At 45.2% G+C, this 23,734-nt stretch overlaps 1 protein-coding gene across 2 annotated transcripts in view; it reads left to right on the forward strand.

Annotated features, from left to right (window-relative positions):
- Positions 1-23,734, forward strand: part of SMTN (smoothelin) — a 1,042,724-nt gene that overhangs the window by 870,443 nt on the left and 148,547 nt on the right. Inside the window, exons 17-20 of one of the 2 annotated variants that reach the window (XM_086943175.1) lie at positions 1,244-1,399; positions 1,512-1,635; positions 1,736-1,887; positions 23,094-23,264. In XM_086943175.1, coding sequence (XP_086799301.1) covers positions 1,244-1,399; positions 1,512-1,635; positions 1,736-1,887; positions 23,094-23,238 — 577 coding nt within the window. In that variant the 3' untranslated portion in view covers positions 23,239-23,264. The remainder of the gene's footprint in view (positions 1-1,243; positions 1,400-1,511; positions 1,636-1,735; positions 1,888-23,093; positions 23,265-23,734) is intronic. The other variant, XM_086943174.1, reaches the window with a different exon arrangement.

Here is a 23,734-nt window from a genome sequence, read left to right on the forward strand (position 1 = left end):
CACTGATCTGCAAGACCAGCCATTGGGCACTGCCTACTTGCCCTGTAGGCCTGTCCGACCATGTCTTGACTGGGGCTCAGCTTCCCCTTTGCTGTGTCAAATTCTATTCTTTCGGAATTGATTTCCAGTTTTTGAACTGTGTCGGCGTCTATTGTATTGTATTGTATTGTAATTGCATTTACTTAGCGCTTTCTCCCCCTGATGAAGCGTGGAAGTGCTATTTTCTGCAAGTAGCACGCTACTCCGCAACCCATAAAGGATTAGTAGTGAAATAGTATAGTGAAATATTACATTAATTTGAGCGGTGGATATTTTAGTCTGTTATTTGATTTAAGAAGGGTAGTTTAGTGATAGAAGAGGGAAAAGGTTTGCATTTATATAGCGAATGCTACCCCTGATGAGGTGTTGAAGCGCTTTTACGCGAGTAGCATGCTTCTCCGGAACCAGAAAAGGATTAGTGGTGAATTAGTCTGGGGAAATATGAAATTTATTTCAGCGGTGGTCATGTTAGTCTGTTTTTTGGATTGAAAAGAATAGCGGAGGGATAGAAGAGGGAAGGGTCTAGAAAGTGTTTTTATTTAGTTGTTCATAGCAGTAGGAGGGGGGTTGGGTAAGTAAAGGGGAGGGGGAAGAGTCAGAGGGAAGAGTTTAGAAAGGTTTGTTTAGGAGATCCGAATTGTAAAAGAGGCATGAGATGATGCAAGGAGGGGTTGAGGTGGGAAGAGTCTAGAAAGGGCTATTTTAGGGATCATAGTAGTGGTATGGGGTATGGAATTAATGAGAGAGTGGACATAGAGGGTATATTGATAAAGGTATAGGGTGAAAAATCGGGTAGAGCATTGGAAAGAGTAGTAGAATGACGTTTTAGATGAGTCGGAGAGTTGAGTTAGATGATATATTGAGAGTGGTATAGGGTGAGGAGTAAGGTAGTGCATTGGAGAGAGTAGTAGAATGAGGTTTGAGATGAGTGAGAGGTAGAGGATATATTGCAAGAGATGTATGGTGAGATATAGGGTAGTGCAATGGATATGCTGAATTAGAACCAAAAGTAATAAATATAAAGATATATAAGTACATGGAAGGTATATAAATGCATAAGGAAGGTAATATATGTAGATTGTAATTCCCCTTGTTGATTGTTTCTGCAACTGACTAAGGTCCTCGGAGATTTTAGTATTGAGGCAGTTGAGCTTATAAAGTTTTGCATATTTTTTTGCCTTCAAGTACTGTTTATATTTTCCAGCATTTTCGATCGGGAGGATGATGCGGCGTCTCGCGCTAGCAACTTAGCGGCCCTGGAGAGAAAGAAGGAATTAATGAAAGCTCAGACCCTTCCAAAGACCTCAGCTACACAGGCACGAAAAGCCATGATTGACAAACTTGAGAAAGAGAGTGGAAGGTGAGGCTTCAGAATGTAGTGTAACATGGATGTTACCTGTGCTCTTCAAAGTCATGACTATCCTATCAAAGTCTCGGATTTAAATGTACTGTTCTCTCTGTCCTCTTTACAGCCCTTCAAGCCCAGCTTTCACCAGAGTTGCTGTCAGCCAGTCTTCTGGCTTTGGTGTCCCTAATGCTAACAGTATTAAACAGATGTTGTTGGATTGGTGCAAAGCCAAGACGCGTGGATACGAGGTATGAAATCACCAGGTGGTGTGGGGAAAACCAGACTATTACCATAGAAAAATACCCACATGATCTTTAGTAACTAGTTTAATAATTATCTTTTTTATAGAATGTGAATATACAGAACTTTTCTTCAAGCTGGAGTGATGGCATGGCCTTCTGTGCACTCGTCCACAACTTCTTCCCAGAGGCCTTTGACTTCAATGAGCTTAATCCTCAAAACCGCCGCAAGAATTTTGATTTGGCTTTCTCCACTGCAGAGTATGTATTACTTGTGTGGTAAGGGCCTGCATGGCCAAGTCGTAATAAACACAATTTGGTCTATTAACATTAATAGTATTATATGGCATTGATGCAAATTTGTTCTTGCAATGAATGGCATTCCATAGATAAAAGCTTTAAAAATGTTTCGTGCTCTGAGAAAATAATAAACCTAGGCGCCAATTGCTGCAGCGTGTTTGGTTTTAAACTTGAAAGGGCACTAGTGGGGTTTTCTGCTGTTCAAATGGAAGTGAATATGGCTAGCATGGATTGACCCATCTGCATTCTATCTTTGCTATCGCTACCATAGATATGCGTGTATATTATATAAATAAATAACTACATGATAAGTACGTTCATATATAAAGGAAAACTAAGCGAATGGAACCTGCCACGTGACATCGAGAGTTCTTCATTTTTAAGTTTACAGAACCTTATAGTTACCGACCATTAGTGCCTCGGATGCATAATCTCTCAGCGAAGTGTATCTAATGATGTCATACTTCCACTACGTGCTCTCCTTCTCGGATTTCGGAAAATAACCTAATGCATTCTGGGGTTTGTAGCCCAGGTTCACTTCAGTGGCTCCAAATGAATTCACACACCAAAAAAAGGATAATCCTAGGACTGTAACATTGCATCCTTGGTGACATTAAAATACCAGATAGACCAATGCAGAGCACAGTTTTGTTGGTGCATGAATATATTTCCCCATATAATCATAGTTATTGATGACAGTTAAAGAATTTTGGGCCAGATGTATGAAACCAATTTTTTGTGCAAAATCACTGGGTTTGCAAATACACAATGTTTGTTACAATATACTAAACTCATTTGTCTAGATGTAAGTACATCCCCAACTAACAAAATGGGTTTGGCAACCCGAATCTCAATTCTGAAGGGGCATGAAAGTGACATTCTTTCCTAATGGCAAATCAGTATGCTGTGCATCTCTGGTTGTCAAAAGAAATTACAGTCGCAAACTATTGATCATTTACTGACAACTCAATTGAGGTGATAACTGATTTGTAAAGGGCAAGGGGTCTCATTTGGATGCCTACTTCTTTGGGAATCATGTTGGCAGCCTCGGAAGAGGGAAAGAAGCTTGCAGAGGTTGAGGCCCTTGCCTGCTCCCCATGAAGGTTTCCCAAACAGCAAACTTTTATGTGTTTTTTAAAGCAGCATGGGTTCCTTTAAGGGAACACAAACTGCTTTAAAAAAAAGTTTCCTGTTTGCGAATGTAAGCGCCTGAATAGTGGTTTGCTGTTTCTTGGAGGCTACCATCCCTGTGTTTGTAGCCAGTCACAGGTGGTCACAAATTACGACCTTTGTCAGGGCTAACTGTTTAGTGTTTGACCCTGCCGACGGAGGTCTGAGAAGCGGTGGCATGTAGATGCACAAGTGGTGTAGGATCCTTGATGCAAGGGTGACTATAGGACTACACCACGCTCCAGACCCTCATGACCCACGAACAACTCAGAATAAGGGTATCTTTCAGTGACTGAAGATCAAGTCAGGTGAGAGCATTAGGTCTCACATATGTGCATGGAATGCATGCCAAATACAAGCAGGGACACAAACTAAACATTTAGCCCTGATGAAGGTCCCAGACCCAGAAGGGGCTCATTTTGTTGGCCGAAACATGTTGGCACATACATACCAGGGTTGACCGAACAATTTGATTCAAGAAGAAACCTAATGAACTTATTATTTTACCCGTATACTAGGTACCCTACAAATTAAGGACTCCTTTGGGTGTCCTGGAGGTATTTTTAAACTTTCTATTCCCTATCTGGATCCCTGCTTATCCAGCAAGAACTTATCTAGGAATTCCCATCCTTTTGGTTGGGTCCGCCCTGGTGGTACCACCTTACCAGGGTGTGAATAGGCCCCAATGATGAAGCATGTCACAATAACGTGATTGAGATGTCTATTTCAATATCTTTTGATACCTTGGCTTACCTAGGGAGTTGCAACTTAGGCGGACTTTGTCCAGCTTCTTCTACTTTGCTCGATTGCTCTTGTGTGATAATAATGATTTTGGGAGAATGCAATTGGGTAGATTTTCTCTCCCTCTCCCTCTTTGAAGATAGCTGCAGTATAATCAGTATTTACAAAACAAGAACACATTAAACATACAGCCCTGAAGAAGTTCAGAATGAACTGTTAATTGAATTTCGAGTGCTCAGTTTAACTTAGTAATTAATTGACTGGAGGGACAATGTGATTTTCTTGTTGTGATGAATAGTGGTAGTAGATTCCTTTGACCCTTGCACTTGTGACCAACTCATGAATTAAGGCTATTGTGGATAATAATACGAGCGATAAGTGAAACTATCAGCCTCAGCTACCAGATTGTAAATCCTTTGTTAGCGTTTTGTATATAACCGCTTGATACAATCTAAAATTCCTGTGCTAAAACTCATCCTTTCCAGCATCCTGAACATAAAAGGCCCTTCCACTGAAACAAAGGCCTTTTCGATTTCTAGAGATAAGATCACTCCAGGTTTGTCAGCCTTCAGAGGCTATTGTATACAGTTACAAAACCTGTGAAGTTTTAATTGAGACAAAAAGCTTTTTTGATGATGGTGTAGTACAAGGTGGATTATGACCTTCAAAAGCCTACTGTGTTGCACCTTGACCTCATGGTTCAGCAAATATATGGGCTGGTACAAGTTGCATTGATCTGCCAGCTTCCCAGTTTGTGATCTGATATCGACTTCTTGATGCAGATTCCTTCCCCTAGAATATTCCCATGGTGTTAGACTGGGTTTAGAAAATCTTGAGCAGAAACCCTGCCACTGGTAAGTAGCGTCGAACGACTCCATGTAAGCGTAGGCCACGCAAGTTGGGACGTTTGCTGTGCCTATTTAGGCACCACCCCAGTGTGGATCCTGAAGAGCTCCCTTAGTTACTTTTTGGCCACTTTGACATTTTGCCGACTCTTTTGAACATTTTTGCTCCCAGTGTGCTTTAGGGATGTCCCTTAAGCCAGTGGGTTTTAACTGAGTAGAGGCTGCGCAGGCAAATGTCTGTGATGGACCTCCATCTAATTTGTGTGTGGTGCCTGGAGCTGGACCACAATTCCAGGAACTGTCCAGACTGCATCACCATGAATCCAAAGTGGGTTCAGGTGGCAAAGCCCAACATCCGAAGCCTCCGCACTGTTCCAGGTCCCTGTTGTTTTGAAGGTCCTGGGCGCGCTCGTAGAGTAATTTCCATCGGTCATCATTGCTGTGAAAGTCACCATTGAGTAAGTCCCATGAACCAAAAATCTAAGTATTTGAAGTGCTCTTTGACTTTTGCGCATTGGTCCAAGTCACTGGTTGAGGCGCAGCAATGACGCTACAAGTCGAGGCCCCGCTCCCACACTCCACTCGCAGAGCCAGGGTCTGCTCCACGCTTCCCAGAATTTCCTTGAGCAGAGAGACTCCTACCCAACTCAAGAAGTTTTATGAGGCCATGCACCTTGTATTTGGGTGGCCTGACTCCTCTGTAGTGCCTTTGAGCCCCACAGGTCTAAGAGGTGCCCTGACTGGATTTCCCTCCCGCAGGTACACCCTCGGCACAGGTCGGGCCCTCTAGATCCATTTCTGGGTCCTTACCTACTTCAGTTGAGAATCCATGACCTTCACTGGGGTTCCGCTCCATGGCGCAGTTCTCGGGACCCCTGAAACGTCTCGACAACACAAGCCCATAGTCCTTCCAGACTCTGATACGGAGCTTGACCGGCGCCGCTCAATGTTGACACTGGCGCCTCCTTGACAGGCCCTGTGGGGATTTTGAATGGGGTGGATCAGAGGATCCTTCTCTTATAGCTACCCTGATCCTATGAAGACCCTTTTGTCAGGCCCTGTTCTTCTGAAGCGAGGCTTTAAAGATGCCCTCTTTCTGGCAGCACCAACTCTGCGTGTTATATTTCACCAAAGTATCAATGTGGTCATAGGGGGGGGGGAGGTAAGTTATGGTGGGAATGCAGGGAAGGAGACCTGGAAGGAAAAAGGTTAGTCAGCAATTCTTTTTTCTACTTTCATGAAGAATTTTTTTACATTTCACACAAGAAAATGCTGGTTGTTACCACGAAGAGAGCAAAGTCAGGAACTACAGTTCCTTCTGTTAAATAACACAAAAACCCAAAAGAAGCCTATATATCCAAATGCAAATCTCTACAGAGGGACAAATCTCTACGAGTTAATTACCAATGTGTTTTTTGTGCTATGGTTGGTTGATCTCCCTTCAGCAACCATTAGTGCAGACCTAAACGTTCCCCCAACTCGCTGCCTTACCTGAGTGCTGTTTTTTCTCCAGTATTAGGGGTGTCTTTCATAGATTCACATGCCTGAATCATTCCCCGTCGTCGGAGTGGGAGTCCCACGGTACATAAAAAAGCAGTAATATGCTATAGTAACATTGGAAAAACCAGTAATTCCCAATCAGGAAGTAAAGTAGCTCAAGCTACAGGAGAAAAAACTTCCACACTCATGACTATCCTAGTCATTTTGTATAATCCAAACTACAGCCAATCAGGCGACCGCACCCACCAGTAGGTTCTCCCCAGAGGCTCAGGCTGTCAGATTTTCTACTGCACGTCGTGTGAAGGGAGTCTCCCTGAGCTCTGCTCAGTTCTTCTCTATTTTCCTTCTGGAATCTAGTGTTTTGAAGATGTCTTTCAAGAAATCTTTATTCAGACCTTGTGAATCTTGTGGTAGGCTCTGGCTTTTTAAAGAAGATCCCCACAAGAAGTGCATTTATTGCCTTTATTCTAAACATCAAGTAAAGGACTGCAAGATCTGTAGAACCTTCCCTCAGAAGACCCTCAGAGACAGAGAGGGCCGCCTGCTTTTGTGGCTACAAAAGCTTAAGGGTTCGGACTATCCTGCGTCTGAGGTAGGCAGTATTGCCTCTGGTTCTACTTCAGCCTCTAGGAAAAGAGCTGCTACTGAGGTGTTAACTTCTCCTGGGGCTAAAGTTGCTAAGAAACAACTTCCATCTAAGGGGTCTGAGAGGCCTTCCTCTTCCAAGACTTCTCCCCCTGTTAAGGATAAAGGTGGTCCATCTACGCCCCCGAGAAGATCCACAAAGAAGTTACCTCAGACATCTGAGAAGATTTTACCTCAGATTCAGCCCCTGTCGTCGACGACACCGTTGTTACTCCTTCGTTGTCAAAGATCTCCGTCGACACTACATCTACGTCGACGGTAACTTTTTCATTTCCTAAGCCACAGATGATAATTTCGACGGGAGAGTCTTCATCTTCTGCCATCGTCGGCGCCTCGTCGATGGCCACTCTGAAGAAGATCCCGTCGACGACACTGTCGACGACATCATCGTCGTCGCTGGCTCTCCAGTCGACGAAGAAGCTACCGCTGACGGGCTCGTCGACGAGTTCCACTCCGTCGACGACTAAGTCTCCATCGTCGACTAGGGCGTCGATGAAGATAACACCGTCAACAAAGTCAATTCAGTCGACGAAGCCAATTCCGTCGACGAAGCCAATTCCATCGACGAAGTCCATACCGTCGACGAAGCCTGCATCATCGACGAAAACAACACTGTCGACGGCACCATCACTGTTGACGACGATAACCCCACCGTCGACGACGACCTCGTCATCGTCTAAAGCCAAATCCAGTGCCACGAGTCCTTTAGTGGACCCACCGACCACGCCGCAACTATCCTCTTGTACCACTTTGCAAGTGTCGTCACCGTCTACGGTTTTTCTAACGCAAAAACTATCTTTGCATCAGAGACGTGGTTCAGCATTGGAGTTATCACCTCTGCATATCTCACCACAAAGGGTGCCCCTGCAGCTCCCAGACAAGCTTCTTGGCTCTGAAGACAGTGAGGAGGATTCTGTAATTGAGGAAACCTTTGGAGCGGCTACAAGTCCTTCCGAACTAAATAGTAAGTGTCAGGAGGACGACCAAGAGGAACAACAGTCATCTGAACAGATGATGTCCCCTGTAACAAGTGTCCCTGCCACTCAGGTGCCAATTGCATTGCTCACGAACCTCTAATACATGCTTGATGACTATTACAGGCGGTTTCCGCCATCTGAATCTACAGGCTCTCTGCCTCCTACTCCTTCGGTGGAAGCACCTTTACCAGACTTTAGACCTCCAAGGTCTCCTCCACCTGCACCGTCCAATCAGCCGGAAGGACACCAGTCTTCTGGCGAAGAAGAACAAAGAGAGGAAGGAGAGGTTGATGACATGTCGGAATGGGATGAATATCAGGTACAGACTCCTTCTCCGTCATCTCCGGCTGCCTCGGATTCACCACCAGTAGACGTAGGTGGTTTTCACCTTTTAACGGAGCGGGCTACAAAGCGCTTCCATATGGACATGGAACATACGGAGCAGGAATGTTTTCTCTATGATTTTAAGGATCAGCCTAGAAAACAAGTCAAATCTATACCTATTATAGACTTTATCTGGGAGGAGGGTATTAAGATCATGTCTACTCCAGCTTCCATACCCCCGGCCCTGCCACGGATTGACAAGAAATGTAAGGCACCGGAAAAGTCACCTGCGTGCCATATAGGACATCCAAAACTGGATTCAGTTATTGTTCAAGCTGCTCAGAAGAAGTCTAGGAACCCCTCATCTCAGATTGCAGCCCCACCAGACAGTGATGACAGGTGCCTCGATGCCATTGGAAAACGTATTTCGACGATGGCAGCTACCACGGTCCGGACTGCTAATTCATTGGCCATCTTGGGCATGGATGACCGGCAGATGTGGTCGGATATTGCGCCATACATAGACCAGCTTCCTGAGCCTTCTAGATCTGAAGCGCAGAAGATCTTACAGGAAGGGGAAAGAATCTCGGCTGAGATTATCGATTCGGCGGTTGACTTTGCCTCCACTGGTTTCAGACAATTAGCAGGTGCTGCTGTCTTACGTAGACAGGGGTGGCTACGATCTACATCATTCCGTCAGGAAATTCAAACAAGGGTATTGGATATTCCTTATGACGGAGAGTTTCTGTTTGGCCCGCAAGTAGAAGAAGCCTTGCTGACAATAAAAAAGGATACAGAAACGGCGAAATCCTTGGGCACCCTCCAATTTTGTAAACTGCCCTTTCGAGGAGCGAGAGGACGCGGATCGTCCTCTAACAGAGGTGGATACACTCAACAATCCTCCTACAGACAAGGAAATCAGCGCTACCAAACACAGCGCTATCAATCCTACAGCCAACGGAAAAATAATTATTTCCAGAACAGGGGGAAACCGGTCTACCGCGGAAAAGATAAATGTCAATGAGACTTGTCACCTGCCACCGCTGCTGCCCAACACTCAGGAAAAAATTGGAGGACAAATATCAAAATTTTACTTAAAATGGTCATCGATAACATTGGACAGGTGGGTCTTGGACAATGTGGCCAAGGGCCATGCCCTAGAATTCGAACAGTTTCCTCCGAATGTTCCCCCAAAGGGCCCACCTCCAGCTCACTTAAGAGAGCTCTTTGCCCAGATAAATTTGATGCTATAGAAAGGAGCACCTCAAACTATGAGGGGAACAGAATTCTACTCCAGAATTTTCCTAATAAAGAAGAAATCCGGAGAATGGCGTCTGATTCTGGATCTCCGTGCCCTAAACAAATATCTGAAGAAACTAACATTCCGAATGTTATCACTACAGGAAATATTGCATCTTTTAGCAGCGGGGGACTACATGGCCACCTTGGATCTCCAAGACGCGTATTTCCACATCCCCATCTTACCTCATCACAGAAAATTCCTGCGATACAGAGTGGCTACTATAGACTTTATCTGGGAGGAGGGTATTAAGATCATGTCTACTCCAGCTTCCATACCCCCGGCCCTGCCACGGATTGACAAGAAATGTAAGGCACCGGAAAAGTCACCTGCGTGCCATATAGGACATCCAAAACTGGATTCAGTTATTGTTCAAGCTGCTCAGAAGAAGTCTAGGAACCCCTCATCTCAGATTGCAGCCCCACCAGACAGTGATGACAGGTGCCTCGATGCCATTGGAAAACGTATTTCGACGATGGCAGCTACCACGGTCCGGACTGCTAATTCATTGGCCATCTTGGGCATGGATGACCGGCAGATGTGGTCGGATATTGCGCCATACATAGACCAGCTTCCTGAGCCTTCTAGATCTGAAGCGCAGAAGATCTTACAGGAAGGGGAAAGAATCTCGGCTGAGATTATCGATTCGGCGGTTGACTTTGCCTCCACTGGTTTCAGACAATTAGCAGGTGCTGCTGTCTTACGTAGACAGGGGTGGCTACGATCTACATCATTCCGTCAGGAAATTCAAACAAGGGTATTGGATATTCCTTATGACGGAGAGTTTCTGTTTGGCCCGCAAGTAGAAGAAGCCTTGCTGACAATAAAAAAGGATACAGAAACGGCGAAATCCTTGGGCACCCTCCAATTTTGTAAACCGCCCTTTCGAGGAGCGAGAGGACGCGGATCGTCCTCTAACAGAGGTGGATACACTCAACAATCCTCCTACAGACAAGGAAATCAGCGCTACCAAACACAGCGCTATCAATCCTACAGCCAACGGAAAAATAATTATTTCCAGAACAGGGGGAAACCGGTCTACCGCGGAAAAGATTAATGTCAATGAGACTTGTCACCTGCCACCGCTGCTGCCCAACACTCAGGAAAAAATTGGAGGACAAATATCAAAATTTTACTTAAAATGGTCATCGATAACATTGGACAGGTGGGTCTTGGACAATGTGGCCAAGGGCCATGCCCTAGAATTCGAACAGTTTCCTCCGAATGTTCCCCCAAAGGGCCCACCTCCAGCTCACTTAAGAGAGCTCTTTGCCCAGATAAATTTGATGCTATAGAAAGGAGCACCTCAAACTATGAGGGGAACAGGATTCTACTCCAGAATTTTCCTAATAAAGAAGAAATCCGGAGAATGGCGTCTGATTCTGGATCTCCGTGCCCTAAACAAATATCTGAAGAAACTAACATTCCGAATGTTATCACTACAGGAAATATTGCATCTTTTAGCAGCGGGGGACTACATGGCCACCTTGGATCTCCAAGACGCGTATTTCCACATCCCCATCTTACCTCATCACAGAAAATTCCTGCGATACAGAGTGGCTGGCAGGGATTATCAGTTCAGAGTACTTCCCTTTGGGCTGCGCTCGGCACCCAGGGTGTTTACAAAAGTCTTGGCCCCAGTAGCGGCTCACCTCCGGCTGGAGGGGATACAAATATTCCCATACCTAGACGACTTCCTTATCAAGGCCAGTTCTTACGAGGATACAGACAACCATCTACAACAGTGTCTAAACCACTTTCGGTCTCTGGGTCTCTCCATCAACATCAGCAAATCCCAGTTGGTACCATCACAAAGACGGGCTTTCCTGGGAGCAACATTAGACACCCAGCTGCTCCAAGCCTTCGTCTCGGACGAAAGACAAGACAAGATACAGACTATGGCTCGGACTCTGCTTTCAAAAAAGTCAGTTTCAGTCCGACGGTTCAAGTCATTTCTGGGGATGGTATCGTCGTGCATTCCGCTAATACCAAATTGCCGACTCCGAATGAGGCCTCTTCAGGAGGAACTCCGCTTACAATGGCTGCAGGTAAATGTAAATGTAAATTGATACTTGTATAGCGCACTACTCACCCGCAAGGGTCTCAAGGCGCTTGTACGAATACCGCTGTGGAACCCATCCTGGCTTTCCCCGTGAGGCGTCCACTCCTGGGCACCCCCAAGGTGGAGGCCAGGCATCCTTAGCGTTGTGGGGGCTGTTGTGGAGATTAAGCAAGCTATTGCCCAGATTTGCAGAGTGGGACTCCATGATTGGAATAGGCACCGAGGCGAGAATGATCAGGTCTGTGGAATTTTGAGCCCAAGACCCGCCGAGGCGGGAAATTGAACCCTGCATCAGGGTCTGCCGCTCTAATCATTGAGCCACACTTCTCCACTGGTCACACAGGTCTCCGGCTCCTTCGAGGATCTCATCCAGATTACACCTCGCATATGGGATTACCTCCGCTGGTGGACACAAAGAAAAAATCTACGACAGGGTTGCGCATTCCTTCAGAATGCGCCGAACTTTACACTCACCACGGACGGATCCCTCGAAGGCTGGGGAGCTCATCTTCAGGGCCTGACAATCAGCGGCAAGTGGAGCCCTCAGCAAAGGTGTTGGCACATCAACCTGTTGGAACTGAGAGCCATCTTCCTTGCACTCAAAGCATTTTGTGCAATCATCCAGGGGGCCAATGTGTTGGTGCGCACAGACAACACAACAAGCATGCACTATGTCAACAAACAAGGAGGGACAAAATCAGCTCTCTTGTCGCAGGAAGCCCAGGAGCTGTGGGCATGGTCAATACGACACAAAATCAATCTTCAGGCGGTTCATGTTCCTGGAATAGAGAACGTACTTGCAGACACACTCAGCAGGACAATAGTGTCCACTCAAGAGTGGGAATCTTCAATCTATGGGGTCATCCAGACCTAGACCTCTTTGCAACCAAGAACAACAGCAAATGCCGATTCTTTACAAGTTGGCATCCCCACAAAGACTCTCAGGGGAATGCGTTTTCGATCAACTGGTCTCTGATATATGCTTACGCTTTTCCACCAATGCCGCTAGTTCCCAGAGTCCTGCGGAAGATGAAGAAGGAACCATGTCGGTTGATTCTCATTGCTCCCAGATGGCCTCGCCAGTACTGGTTCACCAAGCTCCTTCTCCTATCGGAGTGCAAACCGAATCAGTTGAGCCCAATTCCGGACTTGCTCTCCATTCAAGACGGCCAGATTTACCATCCAGATCCAACATCACTGAGATTAGAGGCCTGGCGCCTGAGTACTGTGAGATCGCCCATCTAAACATCCCTGCGGAATGCAAGGAAGTTCTGGCCAAAGCAAGAGCACCTGCTACCATAAAGACATATAGTCTTAAATGGAAACGCTTTTGTGTCTGGTGTCGCTCACCTGGAATTCATCCTTTTTCAGCTAAACCAGAGGAAATCCTGCCTTTTTTCCTACATCTAGCAAGATCGGGACTGTCTAATGCAACCCTAAAGGTGTTCCTAGCAGGGATTTCAGGATACCGACAAGATGGGACAAATTCTCTTTATTCTACGAGAATTATACAACAATTCTTTAAAGGCCTTTTTAGAATGTTCCCTCCGATACGTCGTCCACCTCCATCGTGGCATCTCAATGTAGTGTTGGCGCAACTCATGCGTCACCCATTCGAACCTATCCACCGAGCCGATCTGAAATTTCTTACGTGGAAAGTGTCACTGTTATTGGCCCTGACACCTTTAGGAGAGTCAGTGATTTCCAAGCGTTCACTGTTCAGCATCCTTTATTACAATTCACAAATGACTCTGTAGTGCTCCGCACTAATCCGAAATTCATCCCTAAAGTGCCTTCGGATTTCCATCTAAACGAACCTGTGATTTTAAAGACCATCTTTCCTAACCCACAAACACCTGCGGAAAGGGCATTGCATACTCTGGACATTAAGAGATGTCTAAAGTTCTATTTGCAAAGAACATCTACATTGCGCAGATCTGATCAACTTTTTATCACCTATGGTGCAATTCGTAAAGGACAGGCAGTTTCCAAGCAAACAATCGCAAGATGGATATCTGCAGCTATTGCCTTTTGCCATGCACAAGCAGGAAGACCTTTACAAGCAGCTCCTAGAGCGCATTCTATGAGAGCAGTGTCTTCCTCTACGGCCTAATTCGCTGGAGTCCCTCTTCAGCACACCTGCAGAGCGGCAACCTGGGCCAGTCGCCATACTTTCACCAAACACTATTGTTTGGATGCAGCCAGCGAGGCTGATGCTTCAGTGGGTCGAGCAGTTCTACGAAATCTTTTCAACTAAGGTGAGCCTCTGTTTCCCACCTTCTATTACTGCTGTCAGACGCTTGTTATGTTTCTATGGTGCACATGCTCAAGTGATTGCATTCTAGTATGCTTTTAATAATGTGCTTATTTACATATTGCATTGCTATGTTCTTTGAATATTGCCAAGCTTAAGCTACATTTAGCGTCTGCCAAGCACGGATATGTACTGCTATCTACTCTGATTCAGGCATGTGAATCTATGAAAGACACCCCTAATACTGGAGAAGAACAATAGTTACTTACCTGTAATCTGTGGTTCTTCAGTTTTGGTGTCTTTCATAGATTCACATGGAACCCGCCCACCTCCCCTCAGAGGCTCTCAGGCTACTTTGGTTTATTGTCACTCCTTGCGAGAAAATCTGACAGCCTGACCCTTTGGGGAGAACCTTCTGGTGGGTGCTGTCGCCTGATTGGCTGTAGTTTGGACTATACAAAATTACTAGGATAGTCATGAGTGTGGAAGTTTTTTCTCCTGTAGCTTGGGCTACTTTACTTCCTGATTGAGAATTACTGGTTTTTCCAATGTTACTAAAGCATATTATTGCTTTATTATGTACTGTGGGACTCCCACTCTGACGACGGGGAATGATTCAGGCATGTGAATCTATGAAAGACACCGATCCTGGAGAACCACAGATTACAGGTAAGTAACTATTGTTCTTCCCAATTCACCAACAGAATTTCAGCTTGAGCGCCAGAAGGCAGTACCTCATCTGAAGAAGGTGAGCGTGGACTGAAAGCACACAGTTAGAGAGCACAGTGTCAAGAAAAACATGCAGACGTGATCTGTAGAAAAACTATAATAGCTCTCTGAAATCGAGAAAACCTCTTGGGTGTTTGGCTCCTTGATATAGCTGCTCCTTCCGAAACCAAACATGAATAGCAAGCACAGCAGAAAGGACACAACCTCTTTAATAGATTTGCTGTCTCAGAAGGTGGTGCCCTAAAGCATGTTCCAGAACTGGCACCTGCTGCCAAAGGGAAACCACAATGAAGTCACTACAAACAAATGAATCATCGGGGTCTGCAGGTCATTTGAGTATGTTCCCGAACTGACATCTCTTGCCAAAGGGAAACAATGAATGAGTCATCAGACTCAACACAATCAAATGAGTCTTATAGTGAAGCTCCTTACTGGCATGAGTGTTAAAACACACAAAAGAATAACAATAAAGGCATTATAATAATACAACATATCTTGTTCTTTATGCATTGCAACATTATTGGTACAAACATGCTGATAAGATGGACTTTTAATACTTGCGGCAAGGAGTTTGTGACACCTTCACCCGATTGGATGGCGACAACTGGTGTGAGATGCTGGCTGACGCCAGTTGCCTGTTCACCACACCAGACACTGGCCTGGTCTCCCCTTCTTTTGTGGCTGTGGAGGAGGGGGCATCTTTTTCTGTGATGTTAGGAGAGTGGCTGAGATCCTCGACATCCAGCTACCCTCTGTGAAAGTCATAATCAGTGTCTCGACTGGGGTGCTTCAGTCGGGGGTATCCCACACCGAACCCCTACTGCCCTTCAATAAAGCCCTCTCTAATGTCCTGCTTGTGGCCTGGGCCAAGACCTGCATGGGCACTCCTAGGCACACAACAGTTGCCCACTGCTAGAGGATTTTCTGTTTCTCTGCAGTTGGTAAACCTTGTGGGCTAGTATAGCCATACTTGGGACTCAGTTGCACAAGTGCTGCCTATGGTCTTGGAGGAGGCCCGAGCCATCCTTATCCAGGCAGTCACCAATGGAAGGGACACAACAAAGTTTACCATCAGATGCGGGCTGGACCTTACAGACTTGCTGGGCAGTGCCATTGCTTTCTGGATTTTTCCACCTAGCAAGGTCCTTGTAGGCCCTTATAATCTGCACACTGGTCCCAAAACCACCTACATGGCTCCCTGCTTTTGGTGCAGAAATAGTCAAATCTGAAACTTAGGTCCACGTGCTGGGTGGCACCAATATAAGCACCGCGCAGGTCACATCCAGCATGGACGACGCTGACGCATAGCCTTACAACACAACCTACCAGTGTGTAGTGGTATTGCTCATGACTTTCCAGATCCAGTCTGATGCCTGTGGGATATTCTGGATAGAGTTTCTACCAGGTATTTGGTTAACGTTCACATAGTATGCCTGTGGCCATTGTGAGGTCTGTTTTGAGCAGGCCTTCTACCCTTACCACTCATACAAAGCTTTATTATTACTGTAATATTTGCTAACTCTTTAAGACTTTAGCCAATATTTCAGTTAGACCCAGTTGGCCTGACTGTATTTGGTCAAAACTGTATTTTCCTATTCCTTTGTCAGTTTCTCCTCTAGGGTAGCTTTAAAACTGAATCATTTTAGAGATTTGCCAAAGTCACATCATACAAATGTCTGTGGGTTATCAACTAGTGCTTTAGCAGTGTCCTCCATGATATTCCAACGTTTTTGCTCTAATGCGTTTTTATCAAATGGTCCAGCTATTTAACAATTTCGGCTTCTAAGTTAGCAGTTCCTTTTCAAAGGCTCTGGCTTGCTGCATTACCCCTCTTCTGTTTTCTGTCACTTTAGCAATGGCCTGTCCCCTTCGGATAATTTTATATGGTTTAAATTGGGCAGCCTTGGAGTCTATAGTGCTCACATTTTCACTAAAATATTCTTCTAGGATAAAGGTCATGTGGTCCCAAAGCTCCCAGAATGTAAGTAATTATTCTCTTTCTATCTCCTGAAGCATGTAGCTATCATCTTACTGAAGGATGCATGGTCTCGAAGGGTACTTTTTAGTAGTGGTTCAAGATAAGGCACTACAAGGGATTACAAAATAATCTAGCCTGGAGTAGGATACATGCTAACCTGAATAATAGGAAAACTGTTTTTCACCCACTTGTACGTATTTACAGATACAATTCAGGCCCAAACACCTCTCAAATATCCTTACTTCCACTGAGTTTACCTAATTACATCCCTTTCATCAAAAAACCAATTCACTGCATCCTCCAATACCAAATTGAAGTTTCTTATTATCACCAAATCCATTCAGGAGCCAATAATGTACTGATTTTAAAACAATTCTAACCACTGTAACGGAGGTTTATAGATGATTACAAACACCCTTATTCTGGATACCATTGTCTCGCCGACACAAGAGTCCACCCATATCTTGTCCAGAGCAAATTAAACATTCCTCCTGAGTAACGTCACCATTCCTTAGGAGCAATGCAACTATCTCATGTGTGCAAACAAACAGCTGGTTATTTCAGAACAAGTGAGTTTTTTTGTAGGACTATTATGTAAGGTTTGTTCATTTGTAGCATTGATATCACCACTCCCCTCTTATCCCAGCCTCCTAAGCCCTTCACATGTCACAAAGTTTAAATAAGTGTTTTGTAGCCTTCACTGCAGTGTAAGTCAACAAAGGAGAGCCATGGTAATCATCCCAGTCCTAGCACTTACTTGGTTGCCAGGCCATGTGGTCAAGAAGCACAAAAAATAACTCACTACCCCCAAAACAGTCATTGCCCCAACTCTCTCCCTATACTTCAGTGTAATGGCTATCGAACCACCCACCTCCCCAATACATGGAGTACCTATCGCTACAAAATTTTGTAACAAAGGAAACTAAGAAGAGTTAACACACTAGTACGCTTGGCAGCAGTGATCGTCTTAGTCTTACTCCTCCGTAACTTCTTTCTATTAACAAAATAGCATAAAGAGCATACGCATACCACTGCCATCTGATAGACTTCCAGCTGGAGAATCCTTACTTTAGAATTATCCCTTGGTGTCACACTGGGTCCTTATATTCTTGACTTAACCCTCCGTGTCGGTAGGTGGCGTCTTCCGCCTCCATGTTTGCATTGTGTGCCTAAGAAATGACTTGCGCCACCCCAGCGTGCTGACATCAGTTCTGTTCTTTCCATGCCAGTAAGCCTAGATCTGGAAGAACTACCTGCAGTTACTTTTTGACTGAGCTGTTTTTGACATTTTGTGTGAGGAATGTCACCCAAATAACCAACAGGATTTAAACGCTGTGATGCCTGTCAACGGCATGTGTCTGTGACATATCCACACTTGGTTTGTTTGGGGTACTTGGAGCAGGGCCACAACTCCAAGGCTCGCAAGGACTGCAGCACAATGAAATAGAAGGCACTGAGGAAACTTTGCCTAGTGCTCCTCGCCACCTGATGGCAGAAGACCCAGCAATGCTTGTGAGCCCTGGCACTCAGAAGGTCCCTGGACTGCTTGTGGAGCCGCTCCTGACAGTTGTCGTCCCAGTCTAAATCGTCAGGTAAGTTCCACAAGAAGTCAACAAGTTGAAGTGCTCTTTGACTTCTCCCCTCCGGTCCAAATCATCAGACAAGGTGCGAGAGTGACAACACCTCTCGAGGTCTCGCTTCTCTCTCCTGAGCCAACCTCTCTGTAGTGCCTTCGGGTCCCACAGGTTTAGAAGGGGACCCTACTGGATTCCCACTAGCAGGTTCTCCCTTGGGACCAGTCAGCTCCATGGACCTTGTGTTAATTTGAAACGACTGCACCCACAACACCGCAACCTATGTATCACAAAGCCCACTCCAGTGCTGTCGTTCCTAGTGTCACTGAAGCATAGCGGTGGTGCTGACCCCAACTTCATTCCGGACTCTGATATGGAGCTGGGTAGGCGTTGCACTGCGCTGGCAGTGGCCGGTACCATGCTCTCAGAGTCAGAGCCATTTCCTTTTCCTTGCAATTGGCCTGGCAAGAAAGACGATTGGGAGGGGTTTGAGGACCCTTATGCATTTCATCACCTCCAAATGAACCAGAGGACAACTGGTGTGACGAACTGGCGGACACCAGTGGGTTAGACACCTCACCAGACACTGGCTTGGTCTCTACTACTACCAAGGCTACTAAGGAGAGAGCCTCTTTTCCAGTGTTGGTGGGGAGGGTGGCTGAGGTCTTGAATCTTCAGTTGCCCTCATTGGCAGTCAAGAAGAGTGTCTTGACAGTTTTGGTTCAGCAGGGAGCCATCCCTGCTGAACCTCTACACCCATTCAATAAACCTCTCACCAATGTTTTACTTGGGGTCTGGTCCACCGTTGCCCGCTCCTGGAGACCCGGATTTCCTCACCCTGCACAGAGCTTGCTAGTCCAAGGCTCCACCATCATTTCCGACGCATTCCATACCACTTCACTGGATAGACAATCCAAAACGTTTGATGCCTTTGGCAAAAGGGTGTTCTCTTCCGCCAGCCTAGCACTGCGGCCGGTGAAAAACACGTCCCATGTGGGCCAATACACCCCTACTGTGTGGAACTCAGTGGTGCAAGTGTTGCCAATAGTCTTGGATGAGGCCCGAGCTATACTCACCCTAGCAATAGCTGAAAGGCAAGATACAGCAAAGTTCATCATCAGATGTAGGCTGAAGACGACCAATTTGCTAGGCAGAGCAATTGCGTTGTCAGTGACACTTAGACGCTGCAACTGGTTGGGAACAATTGGTTCCATTAGTTTTTCAGGAATGTCCAAACTTCTCACATGGACATGCCCTTTGGTGGCTCTTGACTTTTTGGCTAAACGGCAGACAGACTCCGCGTTGGAGCACCTAAAGACCGCAGAGCTATGGCCAGGTCTTTGGGCCTCTCCATGGCTCCCCCCCAACTCCAGTCTGCCTTGTCCTGGACATCTGCTAAGCTGTTTATGTGGGTGTCCCTTCACATGTTTATGAAGCACTACTGCTTGGACAGTCAGGTCCACGGAACAGGCATTTGCCCTTTCAGTCCTCCAGGATATCCTGGTTTTAGCCAGTTCCCAGACCCTGGGAGGTATTGCTTAGGTATCTAAGGTGAAGAGTCTGTGATTAGAAGTATCTATCAGAAGAACAAGTTAATTACTTTTGTAATGCTTTAGCTGGTAGAGACTTTCTCTAACCGCAGATTCCTCACCAAACCCCATCTTCCCCGTTCTGCAAATTAAGCTCCTCACTCTAAAATCCTGTTAGATTCTGCACACTCATCAAGTAATCATTCTGATGGGGTCCTGCATTTTTGGAACAGAAATATTCAAGAAATAAACTGATGTCAGCGCCTATATGGGCCCCGCACATATCACTCCTGAGGCAGGGCCAATCGATACCACCTACCGGTGCGCAGAGGTACTGCTCTAGATTTTCCGGATGTAGTCTGAAGCCTGGGAAATATTCTAAGGTGAGGAATCTGTGGTTAGATGGTCTTTACCAGAAAAAAGCATTACTGAAGATAAGTAATGTGTTCATTATACTGTAGGTAGTAGCTCTTCAAAACTACTACTCGCCTCAAAATTAGCATTTTTTATTTCACATAAACTTCATACTATTAAAACACCTAATTTATGAAACATAACAGCAGGAAGGGGCAATGATAGGCAGGAAGACTTCCCTTTAGAATGCTCATTGCTTAGTATTAAGTCATTCTTTTTTAACGTTTTCTTGCAGTGTTTGGAATCCATTCTCTACTCATACATGTCTTATTCTTGACTGAATATTTTCTAGAGACGTCTCCTTAACAATAGCATTCATTTTTCATTCTACATTGATTGATGTTTATTAACCTAAGAAAGAATAGCGACAAATAAATTGTGTAGAAGAATTTGTCTTTGAGACTAGCCATTTCAGAGGCATGCTAGAGGTGAATCCATTTGAGATTCACTGGAATAAACGCCTTAATCTAAGAGCAAGTCCATCTGTGGCTAAACTGACCAGTGGCTTCCCAGCACCCGTTCCCAACACGGTTGCGGCCTGCATGGCTCGCAGGTGGCGAGGCAGGCTTGGGGTATGGGGGCTAGTGGGGGGTTGCGATTGCGGGAGGGAGCACAATTAAAAAAATAATAATAAATGAAAATCACTTGCCTTGCCTTCCGCCTCTCTTCTCCTGCTCCGACTTCAGGAACAGGAAGCAGGTAGCCAGGCTCCCTTCCCGAAGCCAATCACAACCCTGCAATGCACCATTGTGATTGGACTGAGCGCCATTACACGGCGCTCAGCCAGGGGCTAGAGACGTAGCCATGTTCTCCATGCAGGCTGTAATGCAGCCTGCCTGGAGAAGTGGGACAGTGCGCATGACTGGTTTGGGTGACCCCATAGGGCTGACCGAACAGTCATTGCATTCTTGGTAGTGGGCAAACCACTCCCCCCTTGTCCTGCTCCATTAGCAGAGCAGCCCTGCAAGCCCGCCAAGGAAACATAAAATGATAATAACTGAAAGCTATTATCATTTTATGTTTTTACCTCTAGCACTGCTTGAAAGCAGTGGGGCGACGCTCCTCCGCCATATCGAAGGAGAGGCTACCCCAACATCAAAGAGAACTATCACAATCATGGTGAATTTCCAAACCTCCTTTCTCATTAATTTTCTTTTAGACCCTTTATCCCTCCGTCTCGAGTATAACCCTTCAACCTCTCAAACCTAGTCAGGAAGGATCTTGCTGCAAGCATGATTCGCACACCTGTGGGATGGAAAGATTCACACACATGGCACATTTGTAGAAGATACAACTACTGTTCTGTTGATAGCAGCCATGGACAGTAATGCTTGAGCAAACATGAAGGAGCGGACTCACCGGCATCTAGGAGACCAACAACCTTCAGCAGAGCTTCGATGAAAGTCCATCAACAGCATTTTTTAAACACTGTTGGGGGATCTGTTGGACAAAACATTTCGACTAGACCTTCTTTCCCTCTTTCCTTCTACCTTTTTTTTCTATCATGTGGTGTCTACTCGTCTTTTTCTCAGTGTGGCACAAAACACCTGTCTACCTCAAAAGGACCACTTATGCATTTTGAATGCCAAAGGAAACCTTTAAACGAGAGCAGAAGGACATGTACTCCTAGGAAGTGACGAGGCTGATATGCACCCAAACCCTTTGCATTGTCTGATTAAGGAATGCACAAGGGATATTCGGAGTCCACTCTGACGCTCCTTTCTCAGCCGTCCTGACTGCGTATAAAGGTCTCCTTTTGCTCGCGGGGTCCTCTCGTGGATGAAAGGCAGTTGGTGCTTCATCCAGGCTCTCTTTGCTTTGCTTGGGGTACACTGAGGTGTCACTGTGGTTTGCTAACTTTTAATGAATCAAAATAAACCTAGGCCACAGTACTGAATTTCACATCACCCCTTCCCGAAACCAGTGCTTTGTGTGGCCGCCAAAGAACTGACAATGGGCAAGAGCTGTTGCATCTTATATACTGCACGTGTATTGAAATGAAGGGGAGGAGTCTTCATCTCTAACATGTTGATGCAGATATATAGAGATACGCAGTCCCCTATAAATGCTTATTTATAGAGGAACAAAATCACGTATCTTTTGATACAGGTCTATAGGGGTGATCCGTCACTCTTGTATATTAATTCACGTGTACAAGAGCAATCCTTCATTCCCTGTATATTGGTCTAGAAGAAAAGGGATCTAATGACCTCACTCTGTTGGTGTACATATACTGTATAGGGATGATTCACCACTCCTACATATTGACGCAGTTGTGTAGGGGCAACCAACACATGCAAATCGATGGATATAATTACATTAATCTATAGGGGCGATTTACCCCTTTGTATGAGGTTGATCTGTCACTGGTGAGTATTCAGTTAGGAATATGAGGATATATAATCATCCCTATATAGTAACTAGATATATAAGTGTGGCTCATCACCCTCCACTGCATGTTAATGAAAATATATAGGGCTTCCCTCTATATTTACTCAAATATAGTGGGCGAGCTCATTATCCCATATATACTGATGCACATATATAACAATAAGCCATCACATCTATATATTGATGCATATATATATATTTATATATAGGATGGAGATCTCGCGACCTATATATTATTTGAGATACTCTGGAAGGTAGCAATGCACCCTATATATGGTTATATTAATTCAGATTTCTTATAAATCTGTGTTTGGTTCACTTTTTCTAACTCCCTTCACTGTGTTCCTAGACCATAGTTTCTGTTTCCTATCTAGTTTGCGACGATTTTCACCTGCCTCGTGTAATCTTGCACACCCTCACAAGTCACTTATCTCCACTGTGTTTGTCTGGTGCAGGCTGCAGACAGACTGCTCATTGCGCCTCAATGTTCTCACTTGACTGCATTATATTAGGTGTTTGGTTAAGCATCACTCTTCTGTGCACCAGTACAATAACTCGCATTTGCACGATTACCAAAAGCATGTTTTTGTTAATGTTTTGGCACCGGGAGTATGTGAATAGGATTGATGTTTTTCTCTCTTGTTTTTCTCTCTTTCTTTCTCTCTCTTCCTCTGACTGGGCTGTGTTCATCTGCTCCTTTCTCTACTCCTCCCCTTCCCCTCCCACACATATAGGAAACAGGCTGAGTGTCCCCAGTTGCTGGATGTCGACGACATGGTCCGGATGAGAGAGCCAGATTGGAAGTGTGTTTACACGTACATCCAGGAGTTCTATCGCTGCCTGGTACAGAAGGGACTGGTAAAAACCAAACAGTCGTAGATCTATGTATAACGACAAACCAAATGGTGAGAACCTGCTCCTCTCAATGTCATTGCTGCATTAATGTAAGACCGTCGTCGGGCTTATTGGCAATTGCATGTGAAAGCTTTGCTTCTTATCCTGTTACTACTAGAGACCAAGTGTAATGGTACCCTAGGTCACATTCTGTGTAGCATCGACGACTATTGGATTCACGCAACGTTTGCAGCACTCATGATTTAGCTTGTATGCTTAGTAGGCTTATATGAAAATACTTTTTAAACAATTCATATCAGCTAGGATTGCAATTACACATGGACTTTTAATACCATTTCTATGATTATTTCCCGTTTTGAGGACAAAATAACGTAAAGAATATGGCCTGAAACAAATGGTGTAAAAAGCTATTTTTTTTATAATATAAAGCCCGCTTTAACCTTCTGTTGCCTTTTATCAATTGAGATCATCCTTAAATCACTTTGCAGTTGTTACAGTCAAGCTCGTAAACAACATTTTA

The sequence above is a fragment of the Lissotriton vulgaris genome, chromosome 11 (assembly GCF_964263255.1).
Source record: "Lissotriton vulgaris chromosome 11, aLisVul1.2, whole genome shotgun sequence".
Classification (NCBI taxonomy): Eukaryota; Metazoa; Chordata; class Amphibia; order Caudata; family Salamandridae; genus Lissotriton; species Lissotriton vulgaris.